The 20,231-nt window shown below is 50.1% G+C and overlaps 1 protein-coding gene across 1 annotated transcript; it reads right to left on the bottom strand.

Annotated features, from left to right (window-relative positions):
* Window positions 1-10,218: 10,218 nt before the first annotated feature.
* TEKT5 (tektin 5) lies at window positions 10,219-20,143 on the bottom strand. Its single transcript, XM_083372980.1, has 7 exons — window positions 19,168-20,143; window positions 17,649-17,732; window positions 16,412-16,482; window positions 15,719-15,862; window positions 14,963-15,185; window positions 11,322-11,476; window positions 10,219-10,775 (listed from the first exon to the last, which is right to left on the bottom strand). Exons 1-7 carry the CDS (start codon window positions 19,732-19,734, stop codon window positions 10,559-10,561), a joined length of 1,461 nt encoding a protein of 486 aa, XP_083229106.1. The 5' UTR covers window positions 19,735-20,143; the 3' UTR covers window positions 10,219-10,558.
* Between the last annotated feature and the right edge of the window lie 88 nt (window positions 20,144-20,231).

Consider the following 20,231-nt stretch of genomic DNA (forward strand, 5'->3'; position numbering starts at 1 on the left):
CCGCCGCAGCATCCCGCCCCTCTCGCCCGGCCTTCGGCGGAGTCCGGCGCGCGGCAGAGGAGCCAGGGGCTCGCCCTCCTCCCTCCCGCCCTCCACGCTGGGCCGGGGACCCTCCGCGCCTCACTCACCGGCGGCGGCGGCGGCGGCGGCGGCGGGGCTGGTGCGCGCGAGCGAGCGAGCGAGCGAGGAGTGGCTGCTCGCTCTGCCGCCTCCTGGGCCGGCCGTGCCAGGAGCCCGGCTGGGTGGGGAGGGCCGGCCGGGGGAGGGGAAAAGGCAGCGGGCCGGGGGAGCCGCCCGCAGCCCGGCCCGGCCCGCAGGGGCGGCGGAGGAAGCCGCGCGCTTCCCGGGAGGGAAGGGCGGCCGTGGCTTCGGGGGCGGCGGGAAGGGCCCGGCGGGTCGCGCCCCGAAGGAAGGCCAGATGTTCTGGCTGCCGCCAGCAGTTCTGGCCAGCGAGCCGGGCCTCGGTACGAGCAAGATCGCGACTTAAAGGGAGGGAAGAGCCAAACGCGGAATCGGTACGGGAAGCGCAGCCCCCCCCCTCCGTATGGGCAGGTTTGCCCGAAAAGGGGACCAGAACCTGCCTTTTCCTTCTTGTTGGAGAGGAGGTCAGCCTGAGACTGGGACTAAAGCGCCAAAGGCAACGACATAATCTTGGTCCAGGGAAGGAATAAATTGGATGCGTGAGACACTTGAAGCAAAACCAAAAACACTCCAATTATTTCCCACAGAGAGACTCCCAGGACTTCCCCACCGGTCATCATCGCCTGCAGGCGCCTTTTGACACTAAAGGTTTTGACAATAAAAGTGCCAATGGGACCAATAAGAAACGGGGTGTGTGTGTGTGTGTGTGTGTGTGTTTGCTGTGGGGGGGAGAGAGTAGCAAACAAGGGCCCCTCCCACCAGTCTGGCTGCAGGGCACTAAAGGATGGCCAAGTTATTTTGGCAACCGAGGCAGGAATTTCCACCGCCAGCCCTTCTCCACCCACCCCCCCAGCAGTGGAGACACAGCAGGGAGCAGCCAGAAGGCACTGGGCCTGTTCAGGTGGCTTCCCCCGGGAGGCCGAAGGCGGCCGCTGACCTGGAGCCTCTCGGAGGAGGAAGGCCCCCGGCTGGCTGGGCAAGCAGATGCAGTTTTTTAAAAGAAAGAAGAAAAATCACAGGCACGTGCAGGACCAGAGAATCCAGCCTGGCCCAAGGAGAACCAGCAGAAGCAGAGAAGGATGAGAAGAAACTGAGAGAGATCCCGAAGCCAAGTGGATTACTGGCCCCGCACGGGCTCCCTCCCCTCAGTGCTGCTGCCAAGAATGACCCACCGGAAGCATCCGCCCCCCCGCCCCCGTTCTGCTTCAGGTTCATCCAGCAGAGGCACCAACCAGGCTGGCAAGATGCTCCTTCCAGGCACAAAGGAGTGAACGCATCAACTCTAAGAAGGTGGCATCGGCACCTCTCGTTTCATGCACCTTTGGCAGCCCGGAGGGCTATTTTCAAGGCCAAAAAGGCTTTGTCCAGATAACGACCTCTTGATAAATACGACCAGGACAACAAAACACCCGTTTTGCTCTCAGACCAGAGGAGGACGAGCACCTGCAGCCTTCTGGGCAAGACGTCAGAAGGGGGGGGGGCTCGGAGACACAAAGACTGATGCGGGAAGGGGGCACCTGATGGGGTCCCGGATGCCAGGCTGTCTCCTGTGCAGCAGGCCTAAGGTCGGCCTTGGGTGAAACCGCCACTTCCTCCCTCTCGCTGAAAGGGTCAAAGCCCTTGGCCAGAGCGTGCCTGTTTGCAGGCAAAGATCCTGGGTTATCTACCCCGAAGGTCTCTTTTCTTACGTTCTGGGACGCGGCGAAAGTGACCAGTCCCGCCAAGCTCCAGCCACAGCTCCAGCCAGGCAGCTCAGCCAAGCCGAGCTGGAGGGAGCCACCTCTGGAAATGTTATTCCTGGAACAGGCCAAGCCGAAACAGAGCCATCAGGCACCTCGGAGGCTCCGAGAAGTACCGCAGCTGCTTCGGGCGGCAACGCTGCTTCTTCTGATGTTGCCAGGTCATCAGAAAAAATAAAACAAGTGGAAGGCAAATAACATTAAACCGGATCTGGTACAACAGGCACCAATTTGCAAAACGCTGCGTCCTTTGAGAGTGCCTCCTCTTAATCACAGCAGAAGAAGAGGGTGCCCGATGCAACGCCGTCTTCGCGCTCCCAGCCCAGGGGGCCTGTCCGGCCCTCGGCAGCAGGTGAGGTTTAAGACCTGCACAGGTGAGTCGAGGCTCATTGCGACGTCCGTCTGTGTGACGGGGGGGGGCGGCCCAGCCCTCCCTCAATGCTGGCTTTCTGCGCTGTTATACGGGACGCCCCGACTGACAATGGTTGGCTTAGTGACCTCTCAAAGTTACAACGGCAGTGAAAAAAGTGACCTACGGCCATTTTTCACACTTGAGACCCCTGCAGCCTCCCCACGGTCGCCCGATTTACATTCAGATGCTCGACCACTGGCTCACACTCGTGATCCCCTTTTGCGACTTCTGACAAGCAAAGTGAATGGGGAAGCCACATTCACATAAAAGAACCGTGTTACTAATTTAACCACTGCAGTGATTCACTCAAGAAATGAAGAGTCATAAAATGGGACAAAAGTCACGTAACAAATTTCTCACTTGGCTGGATGGTGGCCGTGCAAGACCCCCAGGCACCAGCAGAAGCTCTCCAGCTTCTCGACTGGCCCAAGAGCCTGCCAGGAGGGCCCCCGGCACAACCCAGTCCTGCTGGGGGTCGGCGGGACGGCAGCCGTGTCCCTGCGGGAGGCCAAGCTGGGGGAAGCCATGCAGAGCTTTGGGCTCCCTTCCAGGCGGCCATCCAGAGCACCATTAATGGCAGCAAAGGAAGGACGAGGCCGGGTGTCCAGCTTCCTCCGGCCCAGATCTGCAAGGCGGATCAAGCCTGCAGGGCAACCCTTCAATGATGGATGGGCATAACTGGGGAGGAGCAAGTTGCCTCCTTCCTTTGCCAGCCCCAGGGAGGGAGGGTGTTGTTGGGGCAGAAAGGCAGGTGGCCAGTTGAGCAGATAATGGCTTATCTGAGGGCAGCACGGGGCTCTTTTCTGGGAGCGGGAAGGCCAGGCCCGCCGGGGGGGGGCCCTCCCTGCCAGCTCCAGGTCAGCCTTCCAGGTCAACGTACCAAAACGATTGTGAGAGCAACCGTCCCACCGTTGCCCCAACTTCCCGCTGCAGCACCCCGAAGAAGATGGAGGCACTTCCCCAACTTGCCTAGACATCGGCGTTGCAGAGCAAAAATATTAGATAAAGGAGATCAAAGGATAAAAGAGTTAACCACAAAATTACTGTTTGTTCTGCTTGCAGCAAGATACAAATCTAAAAATAAAACTGAGCACCAGCTTTGCATTTTTCCTGCAGCAAAGAAATGTGCAACTATCCAATGTTTTGAAATCTTATCCTGCATCTTCCTAGCGATGCTGGGAGTGAGCACTCTTTTTCTACAAGGAAATAATCCATGGACACAGCTTAGAGCTGCGCTGCCCCGCTCTGTCTTAGCAAACATAGGGCTGACCCAGTGGGAAGCCTTCTCTGAACGGAGTACAAAATAACCCAATTAGGACTTCCAGGGATAAAACCAGAACCTTAAAATTGGCATTGACTGTAGTTTGTCATAGACAACTGTGTTGAGTGAGGCATATTTAAATTAGTCACTATTGCTAATATTGGATTTATATATTAGCACGTGCAGTCTCTGCTCTCTTTCGTTCTCTCTCGTGGGGTGCAGAAGGATTTGTAGGCAACCTGCTGTTGCTTAACTTTTTTTAAAAATTCCATTTATATCTCGCCCTTCTCCGAAGACTCAGGGCGGCTTACAAGCTTCACTCAATTTCTTTTACTTTTTGCCTCTTCTGGGTTCCGTGTTCTTTATTCCGGAGCATGCCTAGGAACATGCTCAATGCAGAAGTACACTAAAAACCAACAGAGACATGCCTGGGCCGGGACAGGATTAATCTGAGAAAAGAAAGAATGAAAGATTTGGGTGGGGCTGATTGAGCCAGGGGTCGGGGAGAGGAAGGAGGTGCAAAGGATTTATTTTTCACACAGCTGGAGTGTGGTGGGCGAGACAAAAACGTTTGGGCTCGTGATGGGAAGGGCCACACAACCATTCATTCTCTGGGAAACTTAAGTCGGCTTCTCCCGTCTTCAGGTGTGCTGAACTTCATCTCCTTAAACCCACCAAAGATCTCCTGGCATCTTTGATTGGTTGGGCTGCAGCCCAAGTTGATCTGGATGGCGACCAACTGCGGAATTATTTTTCAGCAGGGGTGGAAAACTCATTTGGGACTCTTGGCAGCACATTGTGAGTCTTGTGAAGGAATTGGGTATGTCTAGTCTAACGAAGAGAAGGACCAGGGGGGACACGATAGCAGTCTTCTAATATTTGAGAGGCTGCCACAAAGGAGGGGGGGGTTTCCACTTATCCTCCAAAGCACCTGAAGGCAGGACAAGAAGCAACGGATGGAAACTGATCAAGGAGGAAAGCTAACTTAGAGCTAAGGAGAAATTTCTTAGTAGTGAGAACAATTAATCACTGGAACAGCTTGCCTCCAGAAATTGTGGGTGCTCCATCACCGGAGGTTTTTAAGAAGAGACTGGGCAACTGTTTGTCTGAAACGATACAGGGTTTCCTGTTTGAGCAGAGGGTTGGACTAGAAGACCTGCAAAGTCTCTTCCAGCTTCTCACAGTGATGTTCATAGGGGACCGTTCCAGAGTGGTCCCGTCACCCTCTCGAGCCCCCTCCAGTTGTCCCCTACTGCTCTAACTTGCCTTTATCCTTCCCGCAGCCATCCAGCATCTTTATTTACACAGAGACAATGGAACCGCAGGGGAAGCAGAGGTTGAGGCTTTCTCTTTCCAGCATGCTAGTTTTAAAAGCAAACAGACAAACAGGCACAGGACGAAGTGCACCAACGGCCATTTACCTCCCCTGCTAATCAAAAGGACGAATCCACTTCCGGGTTTTAGGTCAGTGGCAAGCAGGTGAGGCACAACGGAGGCCCAGGGAAGAGTTTTCATCCCAGATTCGGCAGGAGGGAATCCCTACTGGGTGTGGAAGCGTGTCCCGGCTTTCACCAGCGAGATGTTAGCAAACAGGACCTGCCAGCTTGAGCTAAGATAGGCCTCCCGAGTCAGGATCTGCAGGAATTTCATGCAAGTACACTTGGAAGCCTTGGGGATTAGAGGGGGGATTCCTGCAGGCCAAGGAAGGGATCTACTTTGAAGCTCCTCTCTAGTCAGAAAGGTGTATCAAAGCAGCTGCCCATCAACAAAGACGATTTATTTTCACCAGGGAGATGCTGAAGGCTTTGGCCAAGAGATCCTCAGAGATCTTATGCGGATTTCAGCTTTTCGACTTATTGCAGAAGTCTCGTGGCTCTTCCTGTACGGTGCTGATTGCACTGGGTTAAGCAAAGCTCCAGAGCTCCCTGGCTGACTTGGAAGCACACAGATCAACCTGACACTCCGCAATTCCTTGACTGACTCATCGCATTCTCTTCCAGAGGCCCAAACCTGCTTGGCCAGGGCAGAAACAGGTTTTTGGAGGGCACTCACAGTCCCTCCAGCTGCAAAGAAGGTGTGGGGTGCCTCCATGGGTCCTTTTTCCTCCTCCTCACTGAAGACCCCTCCCCCACTTATGCTTCTGATCAAGAAGCAGTCCTGCTGCAGCCATCCCACCATCTGGCCATTTTTTTCTCCCTAGGAGACTCCCTGGCCTACAGGCTAACAATTTTGCCTTTGGAAATAGTCTACCGATTTGCATCAATTGTAGAACAAATCATGCAGACTCGCATTATGAAGCAGTAGAGAAGCAGTTATTTTCTAAGCCCATTTGAATATTTGGGGGAGGGGGGCACGTAAAGATCTTCCCAATATGTCCAGCTCTCCACACAGAAGACCTGGCTTGTATTTGAAGTCTTCTAGTTTCTTGTAACTTCAGGAAGCATCAACACAAAACTCTCACCAAAGCAACTGGGAACAGAGACAGTTCTTAATTAACCATTAAGAATCTTGCCACTGAATATGCTTGCTCTGCTACAGTGATCCCCTTTATTTATTTATTTTCTTCTTTTGAACAAAATTAGGGAGGTGGAGAAAGAATTTGCCTCACCTTCCAAAGCTGGCTCCACCCTGCCTTCTGGGCAAACCACGAAGGAGTTGGTGAAACTTTCTCTTCTCATTAAGGAGATTCCTGCAACAAAACCGGCTTTAGGGCATCTCTGCCAGTTACTGGAATGGTTACTCATCTCCGGAAGCGGGGTACGCAGCGCAGAGCTATTTCAAAATCTCTGGGGTGAACAAAAAGGGGCCATTTCTGCATTCCAAGCCAGATCTTGTCGCCCCCCCCCCTGCCCTGCCCCGGGAGGAAGGGCCCCATTTATTAAAAGTGAACTCACTGTTCTTGTGTTACTGGAGAGGGAGGCATTAAAAATAAATCAAGGTCATCCTGGTCTCCCTAAGTGCTGTTCCCAGGCTCTTATTATTCATATTTTCACAGCAGCTGTCACTTTTGCCATCGTTCACCAAGCACACACCGGAATATTTTGGTCTTTTAAGAAGGAAAGCTATGCTGCTTGCAGCATTTTGCCTTTGTGAGTTTGTTCCCTAAGGTTGCCAGCTTCTTCAATTAAAAAAAACAACAACCAATCTCTTACGCCGGCATGGTAAACAAAAGGTAAATGCTTATTTAGGTAAGTGTTTGGGCTCCCCATTTCATTGCACAGATGAAAGTAGCGAAGCAGCCGAGACCACAATTAAAGTGCTTAATGAAACCCCAGAATCCAAGATTAAAGACCAGGCACTGTCCCATTCGACAAGGGACAACAAAAAGTAATGAAACAGCGTCAAAGTATGGGGCAATGCCTAAGCCTTTGGAGAATATAATAAAAGCAGAGATGCACCCCTGGCTCCTAGAAAAAACCTCCCTGGCCAGGGAAGGGGTACTTTCCCACCTCCAAACCCCCTGGCCGCATTGGACGTAACGCTGTGATAAGAATGTCCTCCAGCTGAGAGCTCAACGCGCTGCAGTTCACACAGAGACAATTTTCTCAACAACAGTAGAGAGATTGTTGTCCTATCGCCTCCTTCCCAAAAACGTTTTTTTCAACTTTCCCACCTTCCCTGCCCTGGGATCCTGTTCTACGGAGCGTCTGGAGACCAGGTGAGGTGGCCTGCTGCTTCCTGGGGAAGACCCCTGTCCTTGTCACCCAAGAGCATCTGCAGGGATCCTGGGCCCAGCAAAGGGTGGCATCAACGTCCCCCAAGAGAATAACAATAGCAATAGGCTTATAGACTGCTTCGTAGTACTTTACAGCACTCTCTACGCAGCAGAGTCCCTAAGTCTCTCTAAGTTGTAGAGTCAGCATTATTGGCCCCAACAATCCGGAACCTCCTTTTTCTGGCCTTGGACGGATGGACAGCTGAGTCAACCTTGAGCCGGTCAGGATCGAACTCTCAGCAGTCGGTAGAGTTAGCCTGCAATTCAGATGCTAAAAGGGAAACCGTCCTTGGAGGAGGTTGTGAATGAAACTAACAGAAAGGGCGTACACTCAAAAGTTAGTCCTTTTGTGTTGAGGGGCATTTGCTTTCTGACAGACACGTTGAAAATCTTTTCCCTCCAAGAAAATTCTCTTGAGCCACTGTAGCTCTTGAGATATTAAAAATAACAAAAAGCCCACACGATTAACCATCACCCAGGAATTCATTTCCTCCTCTTTAAAGATGTCCTTGTCAGTGGGACAATTCTATCGTTTAGCCCCCTGTCACCTGCCTCGTGAATCTCCAAGGATCGCTTTATTCAAGGTCCCCAAGGGACTTGTAGGGCGCGACTTCCCTTCCCCAAATCTGTGCAAGGTCCATCACACCACTTCCAGCTGGTGTGGCCAACAAGCCGTGCCAGGGGGAAATCGCACGGCTATTCTGCCAGCTGGCTCCCTGAACAGGGCAGAAAACATGCATCACAATCCGAGGGTTAACTTCCGGCTGTGCATTTTGAGGGGAGAGGAGGGCGGAAGAACGGAAGCGGAAGGTGGGAAAAAGGCAGATTGGAACAGCCAAGGGAGGGATCTCAGAACATCCTGGGCAAAATGTGCTCCCTCCAGACTGCAGCCCATAACTGAGGCTTTCCCAACCCCACAGCCTTTAGGCTTTTCAAAAGCCCAAGCAAACCCTCTTGCTTAGGTTGGACGGAAGAGCTGGACTCTTTCCCTCAGAACAGGCGCTCATTCTTCTCTGAACATGCCCACCAGCAGTACTCCTCTGCGTACTTGGCCACTGGCACACGCAGCGGCCAGAGATTTGCATTGTCCAAACGGCCAGGCCTTTGGACGCCAGATGACATTTAGCAGCCCTGGCAAAGCCTCTCCACCCACCTCGCTTGTGCCTCCTTTCCCCCCCTCTTCCTTGCACCAGCCCTCTGGGGGACACACGGAATGGAAGAATCTCTAGGCTTAGGTGGCCGGACGCAGGAGGAAGGACCCGTTTGCAACGGAAGGCCTCTGGCTTAGAAATATTCTCAAAAGCAAGGAAAGGTCTTTGCACAATTTGCTACATCTGGATCCTAGAAGGATCTGGAGGCATTAATTGGAACCCAATTTGCTTTCTCATTAACAGAGAACAGAGTCCAACCACCTAGCCTTGCATCTGTCTCCCCCCCCTCCCCCGGGATACCAACCAACCCATAATCTTCTACCTCCTCTTGAATAACAGCAGAGAAACTCAAGGAAGGAAAACCGGAAGCGCAGCTAAGAGGCAACTCCTTGAGCACAACCCAGAAGACGGAACAAAATGCCACTTGGTTTTCAACTCGAGCATGACGTTGCAAAGGGCGGGGGAACAGAATGTGGCTGGATTATGGAAGAAGCCACATTTTGAAGGAAAATAAGAAAATTAAATCACGATGGTGCCGTTTTAGGTAAATCCAGATGGGTCAAAGGATTAGTTGCAGCAAACAGAAGTGCTGAGGAGCTACTTAATATCCAGGCCCCACAAGTTACCTGTAATTAAATGTAGATATCCCCTGGTTATAAAGGTAATTAAACCCATGCATATGCATGCCTTTGCTACACTCAATCCACACAGCTTATAATTACGAGAACGAGGTATGATTTTAGTGATAAATAAAACTGTAACAATTACCAGCTAGGTGGTTCAGAATGTAACAACTCAGTTGTACTCTTCCAGTGCCAGTGTTGTGGGGAGAATGAGACGCACATCGCAACAGCAATTCTACTAGCTTCCCTCTTCATTTAGAAAACCCGGATGCCAAGAGATCTCGCCTTTGAGCTATAGGAACAAACCATTCCTGCTCTCTCAGCAGGCTGGCCCGAGGCTTCCGGGGGAATGCCGATTCTCTCTCAGAAAACAGTCCAAACAACATCCCTTTCCCAACTAGACATTCTCCCAAAGCTGAGCTCAACGTCCACTCTCTGAAACAACTCTCAGCCTGCCAAGGTCTCCTGCAGTCGTCCCGCGGAGGGGGAAAGGCAGGAAGCTGACTTCACAGAGGCCCCTTTTCCTTCGGATGAATTGCCTTCTGGCCTCTACAGTATGAGAACGCGAAAGGATGCTGACTACACATCCTTGTCCAGAAATTTGAATGTTTTAGAAGTGGAAGGAAAGTTATAGAGGTGCCTGGAGCAGAAGCCTGGGCAGTGGAAGCGGAACTCTTTTGAACTGGAAGGGGAGGAAACAATTATTTGAGCGTGCATTCATTCCCTGTCAGCAAATACCAGCATGATCATCGCGGCTTAGTTGCTTGCACCCTTGGCTCCCTACCCTGTGAACTGTGATCTATAAAAAGCAGAGCTGGGGAGGATGAGTTATTTTCTATGATGTGCGCTATATTCTCCCTTTTGCAAACCTTGTAAGATCCTTGAATCTGACAGTTTTCTCTCCTTTGTACGGCAGACACATAGGTCACCGGTGGAATAATTAGGATGAATGTTAGCTACTTACGTGGCGCATTCACACATACGCTTTGCCCTTCGGCAGGCTAGAGTCTCCTGGCCCAAGCAGATCAGCAGGAAAGCCTATTCTTGCAGGGGGATTTGTCCACTCTGTGCCTGTCTAAGGACACATTTGTACGGTGTCGCATCCTCTCACCACACAGGCTGCCAGATCTCCAGGTTCAGTGGGTGGACTCAGCGCTGGGGCCTCCTTGGGGCTAAGCAGGGGGGACAGAGTAACTCTGCGGGGGCCAGGACCAGGCCCTCTTCCGGATTTGGCTCATGTCTGCTCTAAGGTTGGCCCTCTTGGGACGTCTCCAGAGCGCCCAGCCAACTGCCTTCCTCCCATAGGAAGAGGTCCATCTCACACTTTCTGCAGGCAAGAAAAGCGGTGACCTTGTTCTGATTTTGTTTTTGTTACGTTTATTTTTACGGGTTTTTTTTTATTTTTCTTTCTCCTTCTTCCGTTTGCTACAAAAAAATAAACGCGCAGAAATGTCTCCCAAGGTTTTCAATCTTTTATGTCAGATTGATAGGAGCACGAAATGCAGCTGTTGCAACCTCAGGTGTAGCCGACCAGGCGAGGCGTGCTGGGGAAGGTTTTCCGCATCCCCATGCACTTCTCCTTGTCGATAAACAGGCTGTTGGCCTTCACCATCAGGTCGTGCTCCAGTTTCGACTTGTTGAGGATCAGCAGCTGGAGCGTATCCTGGGCTTCACGCAAGCGCAACTTCAGGGTCTGGAGGGTATCGTCAATGGTGAACACTTCGTTCACCAGCCTGAAAGGGAAGGGAAAGGAAGGGGTTAGGGCCGCTGGGCCTCCCTGGGACGCTGCTTGGTCCTGGGCAAGCAGCGTGGAAAGCCCCCGGCTGGGCATGAAGCACACAGACCTGCCTCTGTTTTGCTTCTTTCATAACCTGATCAAATTCTAGGTGCTTAAAAAGGTATTCACCAATTAGCCAGGACTAACAGCAATAAAGAGAAGCACTTGCAAGGCTGGCGGATTCCCTCCCCTTTCTGCTCTAGCAGAAGCAGCGGAGCCTCCTGCCGGCTGCCTCTGCCTAAATCCTGCATTTACACTCCCCCCTCCCCTCCCCCGCTGCTCACAGGGAAGCCTCGGGCGCCCGGAACCAAAGTCCAGAGGCAGAAAGGGACCAGGAGCACCAGCCGGCAGGGCCCAAGGCCGGCTTCAGAAGCTGTGAAAACCGCCTGAGCCGGAGAGGCAACGCAGCCCACCCGCCGTCCTCCTTTAAAGCAGCAGTGTCTTTCAGGGCTGAGGTGGCCACCGCCAAAGGACGCAGAGTGGCAAGCGCCGCAGCACTCACTTGAACTGGGGGACGTCCCGGCACAGCTCCATGTTTGGCCGCCGGGTCCTCGCTTCCAGACGGGTCTGGGCCACCTTCAACGGACACTCTTTGGCCATGATGGCTCTTTCCAGTAACATGATGGTGTTCTCTGTCTGGAAGATTTCTTGAAGAGTCTGAAAGGGGAAGTAAAGATCCGTGAGAGTTTTGAAAAGAAAAACGCCTGCCAGCTTCCTAATCCTCTTGTGCAAAGAATGGAAACACTGCACACCAGAATGGGAAAATCCTCCGGGGTATTGTCATCTGCAAATATCCAAAATCACAGAATTCCACCCATTTTAGTTTCATCCAACCTTCCTTAAAAGGTGGAGCTGGAAACGGAACACAGTCCACAGAGTGAGTGCTGGCCAAACCTATTAGCTCCCAGCTGTATGACTGTGGATGGAGCTTCACACCTTTGACTCTGGCTTTATAATAGTTTCTGACTTATTTTCAGCTTGTGATCAAGTACAAAATGTCTTTCCTACACATATCCAAATGGTATTCTGCACCCTGTACCTCTGCATCTGATTTCTCTTTCATAAGTAATGAACTCTGAATGGCTTCTATCATTGCCCGGGGAATTCTGGGAGACAAAGGCTAGGTATCTTAACGTGGCTGTCCTAAGCAATCGCTTTTTTAAAAAACAGTATCGGCTATTCTGTCCAGTTTTGCATTATCTGCTCGACCCTTCCTGCAGTTCATCACACAAGAGACTGTTGGAGAATTCTGGGCCCAGGATCTGGCCCATTCTGATGAGGATAATGCTGGCTTTCAGGCCAGCTGTGGGTCAGCAAAAAATTTTGCACTTCCACATTGTTTCCACAAAAACAACCTGGAAACTACACCCCAAAACGCACACAGCCAGGGAGTGGCTAGGGCTCAAACGTCACTCAAAGGAAACTTTTCCGCTTTAAAAAAAATTTCATTTATTAATCAGGGAATACATAACTTAAAACCTGGGAAGACCCTGAACGTGTGATATTGAATTGCAATTTTTAACTTGCCAGAAGGAGAAAATAATTAAATGCACTGTGATTAATTGATCAACACTGATTTTAACTGCAATCCATTTAGTTTTTGTTCAGGTCCCTTTTTAGCTTTGTCCTACGGCCCCAGGCAAAATAGTCAAACCTCCCAGTAAGGCAAGCAGGCCAAAAAATATTGTGCTAATTGGTCTGGAAAATTTAGCACTACACTTGCCTTTGTGGAGCTGGGCTGAGAATAAATCTGGATGAGTACATTTTGATCTCTCTCAGTTAAAGTGAGTAACGTGGCTGAAATATCTGTGCATACATCAAGCAAAATAAACTTAGTATGTAAACAACTTTGTGGCTGAGATTCAAGATTCTTTCACGGATTTGTAGCAACTGGAACACAGGAAGTGCATATGAGGTGGTCAAGATCCTCCATGTTTCTATGCTTTGCTTCACCCCCAGCCTGCTTGGAGAGCTGGGGCCTTTACTGCCAGGGCCTAAACTAAGATGAAGAACTTTTTTTTCAAGAATAATGAGATACGTTGCCTCTCTATAAATTAATACTGGCCCCAAATTGGCACAAAAGAACGTGGTCATCATCCAGAAGGCATCAAAGATTGCAGTCCTGCCCCCTCTTCCAACACAGCACCTCCCTTGAACCAAGTGGTGACAAGAATATCTGGTTCTCTTCTTTTGGGTGTTTCGTGAGTCATTAAAAAGGATGAGCTTCTAACTTTCCCAGTCGGATCTCAGAACAATAAGCATACCCAGCAAGGGTGGGCCAGGAGTCCCAACACTTCCTCCTAAGCCCAGATACCTAAGAAAAACTAAAGCCGTCCAAAGAAGAAATCTAATCTCCTCCAGTGGAGATGCAAAGAGGGCGGGGGTGCCAAACGGGGTGGGGGGTGGGGGGTGGAGCATTGGGAGGGCTGCTCCCATACTTAAGCCTCAGCCTAGGAAGAGGACCAAGAACAAAGCCAGATCCAGCCTGGCTTGTTTATTACTTTGCTTCTTCTTGTTCTGCTTTGTTTGCTTCTCTTTTGGGGGAGAAACATTCCCCGCTGAATTTCATGCCAAGAAACAGAATAACTGACAAGCAGTTGACAATTGTCTTCCCCATCAGCATCTGAAAGGTGATCTCAGAATCCAAACCAAACATTCAGCCACTTTTAAACCTCAGCAGAAAGTGTTACGATAGGTATGATTTGGAGTCATATTCTGTTGCTTTCTATTTTAAAAAATAGAATTAAGGAAAAGCAGGAAGGGAGTGGATGTGTATTTGCAGCCTGGTCAGCCTTCCTGCCTAACAGCAATGTGAACTTAACTACACCTAATGACTACATATAACATTCACAATGCAAAATAATTCACATCATTTAGAAGGGTGTAATCTTATGAGCAGGTGATGTCATTGAAGAGCTGTATTTGAAGGATCAGAAATCAGTGCAACAAAAAAAAAAGTTCAGAAGTGGCTGTAGATTAATTTCTACAGCTCTTCAAAAGATACCCTCCTGTTCCAGAAGATAAACACAAATTAGCTCACTGGCATCCTTAGCTATTCAGTGAAGTTCCCTTCTGGCTCCATCACGAGCAAAGGAAGAGGGCCTCACGTTGTTCCTTTTTTATAGGATTAAGGGTTGCTTTCAATTCTCCTGTGTCCATGAAATGCTACCATCTCTTGTCCCATGACACATGAAACACCAGGGACTCAATCTATGGAAGACATCCCTAAAAACATTTCAGCCTCTCTTTAATGTGGCATAGAAGCGATGTAAAAAATGGGTGTTCCCGCTCTGCCTAACTATACTGGTTTAATCTGAATTCAAACAGGCCTAGATTTATTATAGAAGTTATTGGGGGGGGACTGACAAAGGTTTCGCTGACAGCAATAATTCATCTCCATGCTTGTGACTGTTCTCCTGCCGTGCAAAAGATTGGAACAAGAAACTTATTCATGCCAAGCCTGCCTGCCCACATTGCCCAGCGCTTTTGTGAGGTTCCCCAATTGTTTCCCCACAAAGCCTTCCTCTCTCTCATTGCTGGGTTGTCTCCGGTTGGGTGACGTCACAATGCAGTGTGGGCAGAGCAGACCGATGGCGCTCTTGACTTTTTCCCGAGCAAAAAAGCACAGAAGGTCAGCACGCTTCACGAAACAGGGAGTCCCTGACTTGCCAACTCCGACAGCCTCCACATTTGCCCTCAACAACCATTCTGTACAGCGTCCCATCAGACAGTCATTGAAGTAGAGGCTGTGAATCACTTAGCAACAGAAATCCCGGTCCCAAATGTGGCCGTTAAGAGGAGGACTACCTGTCCTAAGGGACACGTTGTTTCAGTTTGCTATTTCCAGCAGCAGAATGTTTAGAGACGGGTCTTGGCACAGGGTCTCCAGCCTGAGCAGGGGGTTGGAGTAGACGACCCCCAAGGTCCCTTCCGACTCTGATCTTCTGTTATTATCTAGAGCAGGGTCGCCAATCGTGGCAGCTTTACCACTTCTGGGCTTCAACTCCCAGAATGCCTCAGCCAGCGATCCACAGTCCACAAGTCATAAAACTGCCAAGGTTGGAGACCCCTGCTCTAGAGACTCCGACAGTTTTTCTGAACACAAATGTATGAATGGGAGAGATTCTGCCCAGACTGTCCTACCTTCGCCAGCTGTGCTTGCAGCTGATTCTTGGCATCTGCAATTTCCGAGATGCGAGAGGTAAAGGCCAGGTTGCTGTCAGTCCACTGCTTCCACATATCATCCGAAGTGACTTCCAGGATGTGGTTTGCTTCCTCGCAGAGTATGGCCGAGTTGGCTCGGGCATTCTGGGAATACCGGATGTTGTCATCACTAAACTTTGCCCATGTTTCAGGGACTGAGACTCTGCAAGGTAAGAACCAGAGTCACTTTGGATAATGAAAGGAATCTATTACTTCAAGCTATGGGGGACACGGTGCTAATAAGAGGAAGGAAGAGTACGGCACATGCAGTGTTCCATTAAAGGCAAAGCGGCCATTTCTCTCCCTGCTGCGTGTGGAACGGTGAAAAACGTCTCAGAGGAGAAAACAGAGACAACTGGTGAGTGTGTGTAGCTCCGTGTACACAACGGAGAAGAGGACCTCTCTAATGCGGAAACGTAAGAACCACGCCCATGGAGGTTCTCAGTCACCCAGGCCACAGTCCAGCTGAGAAAGCACCTTTGGGATAACATAAGAACCAGTTAAAATTGTTGAGGACCAATCTCAGGTTGATGTCGATAGTTTAATATGATTTCAGTCTAGGAAAAATGTTTTAAGGTTTTTTCCTCCCTTGTTTTTTCCTGTAAGGCAAAGCACTCAGTGATGTCAGCTTTTCCTTGTACTCGCATTCATTTAGCTACTACCTAAATGACCATGAGGGAATAGTCCTCTACTTACGTCCCATCGATTTTCTCAATTCCATGGTAGTAGTTGATGCTGTCCGAAGTATTCCTCAAATTATAGCATTTCTCATCAATAAAGTGAGCTGAACTTTTATCACCGAGATCCCTCTCCAGCGCATGTTGAGCATCTCTGTTAAGGCTGGGACAAAGATTTATGTGGTTACCTTTTTTCTCTCCCAATATTATTTAAAGGAGTGAAGGAACACCCATTAAAATTTCTCCACATTCCCAAATTGTAAAAAAAAAAAAGTCATGAACGTTATCCTATACTTTTGTCACTTTTACAAGACTGTAATTGACAAGAAACCCTTCGTGTGTTTACTGAGTTCCTGATTATCACACATTCCTTTCGGTAAGACAAAAGACAAAGGAGTTCTGTTAGCACTACCTGTTGAATTTCTGCCTACTGTGACATTCAAAGGAAAACATGTGGGGGGGGGTGATGGTGGTCAAACAATCTCACTCCTTTAGCTGCTGCCCTTTCTTTCACTTCTTGCCCATGAAGGCTGGTTTGCCGCCTGGGTGCCCTCCAGTTGGACAGTTCTTACGACTGAGAGCCGCCCAAGGCCTTGCCCATCCTAAAGACCTTGAACAGCTGCAGCTCTTGCATCATCCCCAGCATCAATCAATCAGACCAACTCATCATCCCCCTTTAAATAGCAGCTTGCTTGCTTGCTTCAAAGCTTACTTAATCTGCTGGTCGATTCTTTCTGCGAGCTTTCTCATCTTCTCTTGGCACGCCCTGATCAAATCAACCTCCTGGAATAAAAAATACCCACTGGTCAGAGATTCTACAAAAGTCAAGGGAAAGGCATTTTGCAGAGGACTCTGTCCTTGCGAAGGCCCAGGAAAGGGAAATAAACGATAACAGAGAATTAAAGGCCTTGGTGATATTTTGATGCCTGGTGACATGACAGAGACATCCGTGTAATTTTAGCAGCAGCTGCGGAGAGGGTTGTGCTGGCCTCCCTCCAGGACATATGCAGACATGGGAAGAACATCTGGTTTATTTAAAATGCAAAAAGATCCTTGTGTTACATTTATATGCAATTGCCTGCTGGGAATTGTGATTCTCATTCATTTTTAACAACAGGAATCTTAAATTAACGCGGACCTTATCAGTTGTTTTAAGGGAGACTCCAGATTGAGATACCTGCCCCAGAACACACCAGGAGTCTGGAGAGTTGTTTAACTCTGAACTGAGACAAAAGTTTCATCATGCGTTACAGATATTACTGAACATAGGAGACACAGAGCTAAATGGAAACATACATAGAATTGCTGTGAGTTATTATCTCTCAGTGCCTCTCAGTGGCTGGGAATGATGGCAGCTGAAGTTCAACACAGCCTAAATGTGGGAGAGCAGCTGCAGGCTAATTCTCGCCCTCTTGAAATTGGTGAATTTTAAATAAGTCGTCAGCCTTACTAAGTAGACCAGACAGGAAACACCACCAAGCTCATTCTACTTTACCTGCAAAGCTACACTGGCAGAATTTTGCCAGTCCCGCCATCCCCCTCCCAGCCTGTGAAGCTAGGCAGGGCCCCTCCTGAGCCTCTCGCCCTGCCCGCTCTCCAGCTGTGGGCTCTGCTGCCTCTTCCTGGACTGGACCGTTCCCTAGGCAGCCTCTCTTCGCCCCGTCTCCCAAGGTCTTTTCCATAGTCATCCAACTGGACTAATCTTACCTTAGTGCAACTTTTCTTTATAGGAAAAGTTCCTGCATTCAGAAAATGAAAAAAAATCCTCTTCCTGGCATGCAACCAGATGTCTTCAAACAAGCTGACAGAATATTCGCTCTTGCTCTGAATGACTTCCGGTCAGCTTATCTTTCCATGAGCAAACCCCGAGGACAGGAAGAGCAGGAAAACAAGAACTCACCATTTAAATGCTACCTTTTGGCAACTGCTTATAAACCATTTTACAATACCTGTATGAGATTCTTTTCCACGTGATCGTGGACCAAGTCAATTCCCATCCGTTTCTCCCGATTGTACAAGCATTCCAAGGCCACCTACAAGCAATCCAGACAAATCGGTTAGTAACGCTCCCAATTACAAGCTTTTGATGCTGGGAATTTTGCTTTCATTTTTCCAAACCGATAGGTTGATCGGCCTGCCTTCCTCACAGCCCATGTTCTTTTTCTAGCCTAATACCGGTAGCTACAAGAAGATAAAATGGAATTGTGCTGGATGCAGAGGGGACCAGCATGGACTGCTGCTGTAGGATCTGGGCAGCAAACTTGGGGTGGGGGGATGGGGGCGACTAAAGTTTTTTTAAAAAATCTCTTTGCTGTCTAGTGGTTGTCTGGATTTTGGCGACAAAAATCTGGTAGCTCTAGCATGTCCCCTCCCCCATTCCAATGGATGAGCAAAGATGACCAAGGGGGCAGAGAGGGGTGGGTGAAGAGGATGAGAAGCTCCTGCCTCAAGCCAACTTTGGCTATGGCTGCTTTGGGGTCAACAATGTTATGTCCTGAACAGATTTGAAGAGAAAAGCTAACATGCCACCTAATGGCCAGTTTTAATCTCACAGCAAAGCTGACATGGGCAGCGCAATAACACTTTTTCAAAAAAAACCTTTCATTCTCTGAATCCTGGTGCTTTTTTACACTATCTTCACTTAAGAAAGTGGAATTCTCACCATTTTCTTCTACAACTGATATTTTGTGAGAAGGCACCAACAACATCATTAACATTACAGAAATAATTCTTGGGCACACAGACAAAGCTTCCAAAAGGCTCCATAGGAGCACTTCTGCCTACTTACATTCAGAAACATAAACTGATATAAAATTATACAGCCTGGATTCTGACTAGATAGAATTCTTTATTGGCCAAGTGTGACTGGACACACAAGGAGTCTGTCTCCGGTGCTTGGATCGGAGAGAGAAGCCAAAGCCTTTTTGACTCCCAATGACTTGTTTTCCAACCGGGCACAACCTCGCTTAGCTTTTACGACAAGGTCAGGCTGGTGCTGCCACCAGCAGAGAAGACCTCACTGCTTCCAGAGCTTCGGCACAGATTCCTCCTCCTTTCTGAGCTCGAAAGAGATTGCTGTTCTGGCCTTCAACACAAAGAGAAGAATTGCCATTTCTGAAGCAATCTGCCTAAGCATTTTTAATTTCTTCTGAGATCTTCAAAGAAGCAAATGCCAGAGAGACCTTTTCTAGGGCGGAATCTATAATTTGGAAGTGTTTCTCTGTACCTCCACTGCAGACCACCTTTGGCAGAGAGCACAGGTCGTTTTATCTTGCTTGTCACTTTGCGAGCTGTGGATGGCCTAGTTTAGGGCTAGCTTAATAATAAAAAGCATGTTGCTATCCATCCAAGGGCTTGCCTGCCATTCAAAAGATGCTGCAGTGTTACAGCAAGAGAATGTTATAGAACTTAGTTCTCCAGCACCCCACATTAACAGCAGCCTGACAGCATTGGGAGTGCCCCACTTGCCTGTAAAGGCCCCTGGGCTTCATCAGCCGCACACTCCAGCCGCCGTTTGGCCGTGTCCAGTGCACGAGTATCATGAAGCAGCCGCTCAAGCTCATAGGTCAGCTCGGACCGCCAGAAATCTATGTCCGCCAGCCTCTGTCCGAGGTTTTTCCCAGAATCTTCCTGCTGATGCCGAGTCAGCTGGTCCTTGTCTTGCATGAGCCGCGTACTGTCTGCGTTCAGCCGCCCGGCCCAGTGCCGGTAGGCCTCCGACCCTTTGATCTGCACGGTGTTGGCTTTGTACCAATCGTGGGGACTGTAGCGGGCGTAGAGGGACGACCTCACCGAGGGCAGGATGGTTGGGGGACGCAATGGGGCACTGAGGCGACCGCCCCCCTCATCGTTGGGTCGGAAAGCAGAGACCTTGTAGAAGAGGCTGGGCCTCCATGAATTCAGGTAGCGATAGCCTGGCAGGTAATAAGCTTGGTAGCTGTCATGGCTGAGGCTGGTGGGGGTCACCTCCGGCAGCAGGCAGCTCTTCTTCGGTCCGCAGTAGCTGGCCGTCTGGGTGGTGCCCAGGAATTCCATCAAATGCCGCAGGTAGTCACCAACCACCCTGGCAGCCCAAAGCCCAAAGGCAATTCAGCAGCCCTAGTGGGGGAGTGGGGTGCCTCTGCCCCTGCAGCCCAGTCCTGGCACTGTGACTTGGCACTGGTGTCACAAAAGGGCCTGCCCTGCCTGCTTAAAATGCCTCCCTGCTTGCCCTGAGCCAGGCTTTCTCAGGCTGGGCAATCTGAGGATGGGAGGATTTTAATCCCCAGAATTCCCCAGTTGGCATGCTGGCTGGGGAATTCTGGGAGATGAAGTCCATTCATGGGGGGGGTGTCAGGCCTCAGCCGCCACCTTCCCTGCCCCCAGAGTGACCCCAAGCCAAAGAACTGGGGGCGCTGAGGGGGCGCGCTCTCCCCAGCTGTCGGGCCGGATCAAGGCCGGAAAAGAGGGGCCGGCTTCCCCACCCCCACCCCCCGCGGCTCGGCCCCGCGGCCTCCCTCCGGTCCCAACCGGAACTGCATCGCCCGTTCCCT

The sequence above is a fragment of the Vipera ursinii genome, assembly GCF_947247035.1.
Source record: "Vipera ursinii genome assembly, chromosome: 13".
Lineage (NCBI taxonomy): Eukaryota > Metazoa > Chordata > Lepidosauria > Squamata > Viperidae > Vipera > Vipera ursinii.